The 10,621-nt window shown below is 42.5% G+C and overlaps 3 protein-coding genes across 3 annotated transcripts; 1 reads left to right on the top strand and 2 right to left on the bottom strand.

Annotated features, from left to right (window-relative positions):
* Positions 1 to 577: 577 nt before the first annotated feature.
* Positions 578 to 2,136, bottom strand: LOC306972316 (peroxiredoxin-6-like). The gene is made up of 5 exons (XM_079568896.1): positions 2,042 to 2,136; positions 1,556 to 1,712; positions 1,272 to 1,421; positions 1,045 to 1,191; positions 578 to 880 (listed from the first exon to the last, which is right to left on the bottom strand). The coding sequence occupies exons 1-5, from the start codon at positions 2,131 to 2,133 to the stop codon at positions 743 to 745; spliced, it is 684 nt and encodes a 227-aa protein (XP_079425022.1). The 5' UTR covers positions 2,134 to 2,136; the 3' UTR covers positions 578 to 742.
* A 367-nt stretch (positions 2,137 to 2,503) lies between these two features.
* LOC306972893 (polyisoprenoid diphosphate/phosphate phosphohydrolase PLPP6-like) lies at positions 2,504 to 3,893 on the top strand (the record flags this gene model as incomplete). The annotated part of the gene is made up of 2 exons (XM_079569600.1): positions 2,504 to 2,858; positions 3,472 to 3,893. 2 exons carry the CDS (start codon positions 2,504 to 2,506, stop codon positions 3,891 to 3,893), a joined length of 777 nt encoding a protein of 258 aa, XP_079425726.1.
* Positions 3,894 to 5,061: 1,168 nt separating this feature from the next.
* LOC306972642 (myocilin-like) lies at positions 5,062 to 7,308 on the bottom strand (the record flags this gene model as incomplete). Its single annotated transcript, XM_079569311.1, has 3 exons — positions 5,062 to 5,872; positions 6,416 to 6,520; positions 6,861 to 7,308. The coding sequence occupies 3 exons, from the start codon at positions 7,306 to 7,308 to the stop codon at positions 5,070 to 5,072; spliced, it is 1,356 nt and encodes a 451-aa protein (XP_079425437.1). The 3' UTR covers positions 5,062 to 5,069.
* Between the last annotated feature and the right edge of the window lie 3,313 nt (positions 7,309 to 10,621).

The raw sequence follows: 10,621 nt of genomic DNA, 5'->3' as shown, positions 1-10,621 counted from the left end.
CATAATATTTTGTTTCTAACATTCCTAATAAATGTTATAAAATGACAGTTCGTGTTGGCCTATTTGATGATTTATTGATTTCAATCACATCGTATTGTACATTATTATCCTCTTTTCCTGTTTGTAAGTCATATGATGACCTACGGTGAGCTCACAGGAGCTCTGCTGATCAAAAATGATATCCTTCACTTGAAGAAGGGGACACCAAATCCTTCACAGCTGAGGTAACAGTCAGCTAAAATAGCATCACTCATTATGAAGGGAACAGGGTTAGCACCGCTGGCCAAAGCAAACACACTCTTTGTTCAGTAAAGCACATTTATTGGCCTTTTAAAAGAAGTCTCACCCAGGAAGTTAGTATTGGTGATTGTCAAGCACTTGGTTAGTTAGTAAAGAAACAATACACCGGGCTCTTGCTTCATATAAATCCTTCATTAAGGATAATAACTCTAGTAATCTAAGTGGAAATTAGACTTGTACCATGGACAATCATTTGCCCCTAAGATAATAAAAATGCTTAATAATTGAAGTACTGTAAGTACGCTATATCTTCCTCCACACATCAATAACGCAAGTAAAAGTAAACATGTTTACGTTAGTAAGTAATTACAGGTTAGTTATTTGGGTAAAATAATGACATCTGATGTAATTTCCAAAAGAGAGTCATCATGTTTATTTTATGAGTAACTACTGCCCTAATCTCTATTAATTACTATCTAAATGGAGCTGAATTGGTCTGTGCTCATGATTTGTGTGGTTGTGGCGTGTAGCGCAGGTACTTCCTTCCTGATGGCAGCTCTTTAGTGTAGACCCCAGTAGAAAACATGGAGGCTGCCTCTTGCTCTGATAGAGCTGGAGGCACCATGACACAGTCTCCTGGCTGAAGGGAATAAATGCCATTTAAAATATGTGGATAAGTCCATGAGTGTAATTAGATTGTGATGTTCAGTGTTATTTTTGTAGTTAATCATTAATTGGAAAAAAAACAAACTGTTTTTTAAATATATATATTTACTGTAAAGTATGTTGGTATAAGGGCATTACCTGCCAGTCAGCGGGTGTAGCCACCTGTCTGCCAGCTGTGAGCTGCAGGGAGTCGACCACTCTTAAAATCTCATCAAAGTTGCGTCCAGTTGTAGCAGGGTAGAGAATGGACAGTTTGAGTTTTTTGTCAGGGCTGATGACAAAAACCTATAATATACATATGCACAAAAGCAAATTAATCATAGTTGAGCTCTTCTGTGTTTTGCAGGGCGAGTAAAGGCCCTTACGCAGCGTGCAGTCAGGGGTATGCCATCTTTGTCTTTTTCATCTGGGTCCAGCATGCCTAGAGCCACTGCCAGCTCACGTTTACTGTCCGCGATGATGGGAAAGGGCAATGAGCTGCAAGATGACTCTTCACAATTGTAAGCCAGAATGTCCTGTGCAGTAAAAAGGAGTAAGCATGAAAGAATACAAAGTCAATCCTTTATGTGATTGCATCCAATACATGAAAGGGCTATCACATCTGCAAGAGCCAACCACAAACAGTTTCATTTTCTGTAGCATTGAGCACCTTGGCCCAGCCATGATGATCCTCCACAGTGTCGATTGAGAGGGCAATGATCTTGACATTCCTTTTGGTGAACTCATTGCTCAGTCGAGCCACCCTGCCCAGCTCCGTGGTGCACACTGGAGTGTAGTCTCTGGGATGGGTGAACAGGATGCCCCACCTGTGGAGACATTGGAGCACAAGTGATCAATCAAATTCTTCACTTTGGTCTTGGTCACCACAGTGAATACAAAGTAGGACAGGAAGTGACTTGCAAAGTGGTGTAAAGTGATGAGTTGTCTTTTTCATTATAATGAAAGCTTTGTAAAAGTGCTCAGGTCCAGTCATGCTTTTCAAGGCTAACTAGTTATTCATCTGATATGGTGTTCTCAAATAAATACAATATAGGCCTGTACTTTATATGGCCAGCCGATAACATAAAAGCCAAGGCAGTAAAAATAACTCAAAAAATAAAATAAATAGATAACAATTATGTGGTGTATCACTTACGAATCTCCATAAAATTCGTGCAGTTTGATCCTCCCAACTGTGGTCTCCGCTTCAAAATTAGGAAACACGTCTCCGAGCAGCAGTCCGGGCATGTTCAATGCATGTTCAATAAACACAAGTGTGCTCACCCCCGCTCCGGTAGACACACAGTAGGCGGAAACGACGCTGATGACCTGTACGCAGAGCTGAACTGTGGAGCCAGCACAATGCTGTCCATCTTTGATAGAGGCGCTCGATTTCATTTCTATGGAATTACAGAATAGATTTATATATTCATTCACAGTTTACATGAAATAGATACCGACGTAACGTAGTTTATTTTGGATCAGTGGGATATGCATATAAGTCGTTTATTATTAGCCACGTGACATGAGCAGTCAGTGCTCAACTTTTTGTGTTCAGATTTTGCGTCGCCAGGATTAAAGTGTTATTGTCAGCGGTCAGAGGACTTGCCTTCATAAAATGTCCAGACGGAATAGTTGCCGCGGAGTGTGTGGCGCACGGACACCAGCGGAGAGCCACAGGCGCAGAAGCTCCAGCTGCTTCTCACCTGGAGCTCCGGCTGAGGGCTTCTCTGTCAGTCTTAACCAGCCCATTTTTTCGATCGCTCTGCGCTTCTTGTTGGCCATAGATCTGTGGCTTTCCAAGCGTCTCGGCGTGTGCTCCTGTGAGGATGCAGCGTGGGGGAGCATACGACCCCTGGTGCGGCTCGTGGAGTTCTCGGGTCACGTCGCTCCGTGGCTCTTCGGCGCCGTGTACACGCTGCTCCGTGGGGAGACCGTGGAGGAGCAGGAGATCATGCTTAACCTGACCCTGGGTGCGCTTAGTCACTTTTGCATGATTGCACATACTTGTTTTGCTAAACAATCAGGCACTTTACACAACTTTACATTTAAATTTAAACTATTGAAGAAGACTTTTTTGACAATTTGGTTTTGTTTTGTAAAACATTTATGTAGCCATAAACCATACTACTTTCAACTTTAGAACTTTTATTCAGACTTTACAGAAAATAACAAGTCTTCTTTCCAGCACACATACATCTGAACAGATGCTGGTATGCTTTAAAGAGCATTGATTATGAAGATTGCCCATCACAAACCTTTATCACTGTTGGTGACTTATACTCTGTTTGTATGTCCTCCTGACTGAAAAAGATCAGCCATGGAAAGTTTTCCACTGTCAGGCCACAGCTGAGGGATCTGATAGACATGCACGTGACAACAGTGCTTTTTCTGTACCACAGATTATCAGTGCTGACTGACACTCACCAATCAGGACTAATACGGCTGTAGATGTTCAGTGATAGGCTATGAAGTTATAATAAATAATAAAAATCTGTGATTTATTGCTTTTATTATTACTGTATCAGTGCAATATTATTATGATTTGCCTTGCAGTTGGCTCACTACATTGCTCTCTGTTTGCAGCTTTGCTTCTAGACCTGATGATGGTGGGACTTCTGAAGAAGTTGTTCAGGAGGCGGATGCCTGTCCAAAACAGATCTGATATATTGTCTGCCTTTTTTGTGGAGAAGTATTCATTCCCATCTGGCCATGCCACGCGGGCTGCCCTGTGCGCTCGCTTTCTGATGGCTCAGCTGGTGGACACCGACTCGATGCGGGTGCTAGTCCTGGGATGGGCCTCTTTGGTCAGTCTGTCCCGACTGCTGCTGGCCAGACACTACGTGACAGATGTAGGCTTTGGCCTGGCCATGGGCTACTGCCAGTACGGACTGGTGGAGCGGCTGTGGGTGTCTTGGGACTGCCTGCAAGACCTCCTGCTGCTCAAAGTGAGGGAGAGCGTCTTCAAGGCCTACAGCCAACTGTGGACTGCAGACTGGACCTTGTAGATTTACCAAGTGACTGAAGGAAAACCTTAAAAAGCCCTTTTATTGTCAAGTGGTGTGATGATTCCAAAAGCGCATGAACCATTGAGATAGAAAATCACACAAACAACTCAACTGAACTGTAATCCAGAACTGTTCATGGACGGAGCAGTTATCTATCCAATTTGAACGTTTTTTTGGGGGGGTTTTGGTGTGTGTGCTTGACGGTTTTATTACATAGAACAGTGCAATGTGAAAGAGGTCAAGAAGACACAGTCTGCGCTGAGGCTGGTCCAGTAGGCATATTCAAGCAGCCTTGTCCTCTTGATCATAATGTCGGACAACGAATGTATTCTTAAAAAGACTACTCAGAATAAACCTGGATCCTGAAACTAAAAGCACCGGTCCTTTTGGTTCAGCACAAGTCACATTTGTCATAAACCATATATTCAAATTTTTAAAAGCTGATAATTTTCGATTGATCATTTGAAAACTATAATTCACGAGTTGTGATTGTATAACTGTGACTGAACTCAAATTTCAAAATTGTGGTGAGAATTTTGAAAATATTTTATTTTATTCATACAAAGTTTAAATATTATTAGAACAATGGATGTCTATGTGCAAAGTTCCTGAAACCTCTTGATTGTCCATCTCAGTGCATGGCTACTGGAGACTAAACAGCATGTAAATCAGCATTCAGCGCTGTGTATTTATGTCCACTCACAAGTTTCCATCACCTGTGCCGCTCACTGTCATTAGAAATAATCCCCCTTCATTTTGGCCATATACAATTTCATGCCTGCGACCATATCGTATGAATGTGGCACAGTTTCATGACAGTCATGTTACATTTTTTATATTTAATGTCTGAAATGTGCGATTGTTAGAACAAATTGTTGAAGTGTATATCAGTGCGCCGGTCATGCAACAATATATATTTCATTACAAATATTTACATATTAGAATTTGCAAAAGTATTTTGCATAACAGTGGTGATAAAGAATGAAAAAAAAAAAAAAAATACAGTGAGTTTAGCGAGCACTATGAAAATATATTTAAAATTTTGTCTGAATGTTATTAAAACAATATACCGCTTTGCTTATCCTAATTCTTTTATTTAGAAAATCTATATAGGAAGTGAGGATCATCCATGCAGACCCAATCTACTGAAGTCCAAGTCTTTGCTATTTTTAACACCTATCTGGAGCTCTGGCCTGATCTCCCCAGTGTGAGATCATAGGACACCATGTTGAAGTTGTCCCATGCAAACAGCTTCCCCAAGGCATGGTTATAGTCCACCATACTGTTGTATCTGTATTTGTTCTTGAATGGAACAGCAATAGCCTTCCCTGTGTCGGTGGCTGTGTCAAACATGTAATTAATGGTGGTGTCCGGTGCTGTATAGCTGGCCACAGTGTACAAACGCCCACAGATCATGAATGCGTTGGCTACAGTGTTCTTCCTGATGTTGGTCTCCCAGCTTTGCTTCACCTCCAGACTCTCCGGATCCAGCTTCGAAATCACGATGGCGCCCTTTGCCTTATCTGTGCTGTAGATCGCCCAGAGTCCCTGCTCATCCACTGCCAGGTCTATGTCCGTGTAGCCGCCCCAGGAGTACGGGTACTGACCGTGGAAGCTGGCGTGGGGCAAATCCTGTCGGTTCACCACAGACTCTGATGTCAAATCGTAGCGGATGATTGACCTGCTCTGTCTGCGCTGGTAGTAAAGAGATCCGCGGTACACAGTGGCCCCAGTGCTTTCCACAGGCTCGGGCAGCAGCAGGACCTTCATTGGGAATCCACGTGAGAACTGATTCATGTCTTCGTATGCAAATAACTGACGGACATCTCTGCCCACAGCATCAATGCGCCACACTGTGTTGTTGGTGTACAGAGTTCCCTGGGGGTCAGGGTCTTGGAGCCACACCCCGTACTTCCCGGTGATACTTTCAGCCTTTTTGTGTGACAATGGCTCTCCAACCATGATGAGTTCTCCACAACCTGAACAACACAGAGTCAAAGTTCATACATTAAGTCTGAAATACTAGTATTTAAATTTGGCGCTACATGATATGGAAAGGAAAACATTGCAATACCCAATATAATTGTATATGAATATGATAGTGTGGTAATATACTGAAACATAAACCTGTGATCAAATTTGTTTTCATCAAATTGTGTCAAATGAAGACCTAAAGCAATACTACATCTGGACCTAAATAGTTGCCTTTTTGTTTTGGGATGAGTTAGCAATTATTTTGTGATATAATTTAGATATGGCCTCACCTAATATTGCAAAGACAATAATTTGCCAATATGTTGTGCAGCCCTCATTTTTATTTTACTTAATATTGACCGGACCCTGTAAACCCTAAAATGTTTGTATGTGAAAATTCTGAAGTCTAGGTCCAGTTCAAGGCAAGTCCCTTTTCACAATTCTCTTGCTTAGCTCCAACTTGGACCTCCTGGACTATACACCAACAGTGACCTTGTTGATTGTATGCTTGAATAAAACATGTGCTCGTAGGCTTTTTTAATGTTTACCTTTGGATGTTTGGTTTCTCTCCAGCAGGAGATAAGATGCTGGAACCTCTGTCACCTCTGCCTTCATCTCCTGGTATGCATTGATGCTAAAACTATTTTCAGAGCCTGGAATAGGAAAACAGACCGTGGTCAAGCTCGCACTGGTGTAAACAAGCATGCATATAGGCACATAGCTGCGAAAGTGTTGTAAATTCCTATACTCAACGGGCGGTGAACCTGGAACTTGACACATTACCCCCTGGAGACTTCTCTAACCTACTTAAGTAAGCCTCAAGTTTTTGTATTGCCAAACATTGGACTTCATTTGATTTGAATATGTTGTGTTCATGTCTAAATCATTTACATAAAATCACCTTGTCAGAACGTTGTAAGATTCAGCATCAATAGTAAAGCTTTTATCACGATGTCTTTACTTATAACTGATATGCTATACAGCAGCTCATACCGGTGCGAGGGCTGTGCCTGTTGTCCTGTTGATTCCCACGAGTGTGCTGGCATGGTTTCAGCCTGAGACTCTCCACCTCCAGGCTGGTCTTGGACAGTCTTCTTTGAAGCTCCTGGATCTGCTTGGCCAGCCGGTCCTTGTCCTGTTGAAGCTGGTCCCGCTCCCCTGTTATCTGGGCATAAGCCTCCTGTAGACCCCCCTCTGTGTCACCATCTGTGCCCCCCACAAGTCTGCTCACCAGCGCTTCCAATAGGGTGAGTCGGGACAGGAGCCCATCTCTCTCTGTTGCAGCACCTGTGCAGCTGCTGGACCCATCCAGACTGGACACCGTGAAGATGTACTGGCAATGTCCCATGTGGTCCTGACTTTGAGTGGAAGACGCTGGATTTTCTGCAAGACTCATGCTAAATAAAGTAAAGCCGCACACATAAAACACCTGGGTCCACATTTTGGTGATTTGCATGTTGTTTCCTTCTTAACAGTCTTGGGACTTGGTTATTTATACAGTGAAGTGTCCTGTAGGTGGGAGGGGGGCAGGAGAGAGGTGGGAGTAAATTACCAGGGGTGTGGTGTGGTACAAGCGTCCATGTGTTTGTGTTGTCAGGAGGTTATGTATCAAAACAGTAAAAATCCTCCTGTGAATTCCTATAGACATTTTGTCATTACATCTCAGCAGTCGGTGCATTTTTGTATGTTGTTTTGCATGAAAAGCACCTCCTAATATGTCTGTCAGCTGTGGCGCTGTTTACTTCTCCTTTAACTCTCAGTTACTGTCATGTCATTATCTGTAGACTAAGCTACTTTATGGAATGGCCCCAGGTTGTTGTGGGCCGTTGAGCAACTTATTAGGAGTAATACAGACCTGAGGGCTGCACCTTACCCCCCTCATCACAGGGACAGGGATGTTCTGGGACAGGAATGTCTGGGACGCCACAGGTCGTCAGTCTGGAGAGAAAAGTATCACTGTCATTACTGCCATGCAGATGTTTTACATAAGCTAAAGAAATTTGAAACAAAACAGGACACAACCAAATAAAGGCAGAAGGAACCTGTTACAGGACATTTGAAGAATGGCGTTTGGCCATTAAATGATGAAAGTTTACACTTTCTTTTGAAAACTGGCCTTCATAATGTGGGACACACTTGAGTTGTCATGAGACCTCTGTTGTGACTGAAGGGATACATCACCACGTTCTTTTCTATGCCCACAATGGTATAACCTTGTAACAATGAGCATAAAAATGGCAAATCTTTTTCATATGTTATACAGACCGTTGTTTTACTTGCTTCTACTGAAGTTGAGGGAGTGCTTTCACTGTAGGTGTGTTTTTGCAATATCTCTCCATAAACGTTTCAACTCCTCTGAGCACCTAAACTGTTCTGCAGACCCACACCGTTTACCAAAGTCATCTGCTGAGATTCAGCCCTATTTGAATGCTTAACATATGTTAACGACAATAGAAAAAGTCTGCAACATCACAGCATTTACTTTTCAAACTGGCAGAACAGAGAATTGTTGTACCCACTCAGGCTGCAAGCCGGATGGAGGTCGGGCAGCAGACTGCAAGATATTTTAGATAAGGACTTTTCACAATACTAAGCTGCACATAGTGTTCTCATGAAATATTGTCTCTTGTTAATAATGCCTTGGAGGTAGATAAATAGGTAGGTATATATTGTGATTGTGTCATTTACACACGCACGCGTGCACGCACACACACACACACACACACACACACACGCACGCACGCACGCACGTACGCACGCACACACACACACAATGTTTTGTTTGTAAGACTGCTGCAGTTTATCTAATATTTTGTGACTTGAATGAATGGTTTCTAGAAACTGTGTGATAGATCTCTCCAAGAATGACAAGTTTCTGAAAACACTGTGTTATTGTGTAATATGAGAGCAACAGATCCAATATATATAAGACAACTGTACTAATTGTCTAGGTGTAGAAATTGTTTACATGTTTAAAAATTGTTTACAAAGACAGTATGGGACAGGTTATTTACAGTACTTCCACAGCGAGGGTACATCGCACAAACTCCTGCTAACATTGGGGAATTTTCAGCCAATTTACATTTTTTTTCCTATGACACAAACACATTCCACCTGAGTGCAGTCACAGACTGGTGTCAGTCACATAGAGCCAGTGTATTCATAAAAACAAAGGACTTTCTGGCAATATTTTGCTTTTTATAAATATAGGTGCATGAAATACCTTCAGTCATAATGTATGTGTTCAACTGTTTCAGTAAATTCCTCTTCTTGCTCAAATAATGTTATTCCATGTTGTTTAAAGGTATGAATTTTGAGCTGGGGCCAGGCTCGTCTTTTGACAGTTATATATTGTCTATTGTGACTTTCAGTTGTTTTTTCCCCCCTCACATATTGCATTTCTGTTTACATTTTTAATGTAATTCAATGAAAATGAAAATGTAATTTAATACTAATAATACTAATACTAATAATATTAATATTATTATTAATAATAATAATAATAAAAACACACGCATAAGACATGCATTAGTCCGTTTATTTTGTGCTTGGGCAAGAAGTCAAGGAGAAAAACATCAGGACTTATTGTGACAGAAAAACAATTCCCCCTGCTTTAAAACATGAGGATGATGCCAGGGCTGAGTGACGCGTTTTAGAAACAGAGAGATATGTTGGAGTGATTTACCTGTCACTGTACACCCTTGGTCGCCCGGTCGGAGTCAAAGATCACGGCCCTGCACTTCTGCTCCACCGCAGAGTGAGACGCGCTGCTCTTCAGCAGGTTTCATACTCTCAAACAACCATACTACATCATGTTCATGATGTTTTAAAAGGCCACCAATACAAAGCGCATCCGCCGCAGCTTTTAAAACCTCCTTACATAATCGGCATTTCATTAGTGCATTTATTCTCGTGTTATTATTACGGAGAGAGTCTCCTCGGGCAAACTGTAGTAGCCTACTCGGCCTGCAGCGCCATCTGCCGTCTGTTCAGAGCACTACACCCTGGCCTGCCTGCCAGCTTGGCCATGATAAACAGGTCCAACTCCAAACTTAATCGATTCCATATTACAGTCAGTCAAGCGGGTGGAGGCGCACTAAGCGGATACTGTTATGTCTCTGTCTATCCCATACCTGACGGCTCATCAAAGGCATTGCCTCTACACCAAGAGCATATTTTAAGATGCATAACGCAACCTGTCTTCTGTTACTGGGAAACAAGTGTTGCTCGCCGGTAGACTTATTATTATTATTTGTTTCTTATCATTTATTCATGTTCCTCTTTGTAACATTAATTGCGCCACTAAAATATAGGCTATTTGGTTCAATCCCCTATGCCCATCACTTTAGGCTCTGAAATTGAAAATCCAGGATCATGGTAGGACACACGCGAGCCGAATCCAGCACCAGAAATGTGGATTAATCAGTGCCACGGCACACCACGCACACATTTGGGCGCATTCTTTCTGACTCATGTGACAAAGACGTCCGCTGGTTTCATTGTAAACATATCAAAGGACTGTCAGTGCCCGCGGCGTTGGTGAAATGACGGATTTATGTTTGGTACAGGGCTGCTACTGCGGGGAATATGTCCACGTCTTGTGTTGCAGCGATGCGCAGCCGTGCCGCATGACTCACAAACGGCAGAAATGGTACGGATGTAAACAGGGGCGGGCTCAGCTACACCGAACCTGCGCCTCTCGCCCAATCACCGCGCACGCCTTTCTGACTCCACTTTATCTGTCTCATTGCCAT

The sequence above is a fragment of the Gobius niger genome, assembly GCF_951799975.1.
Source record: "Gobius niger genome assembly, chromosome: 13".
Taxonomy (NCBI): domain Eukaryota; kingdom Metazoa; phylum Chordata; class Actinopteri; order Gobiiformes; family Gobiidae; genus Gobius; species Gobius niger.
The sequence above is the reverse complement of the archived record's forward strand: the minus strand, read 5'-3'. Positions and strand labels throughout refer to the sequence as shown.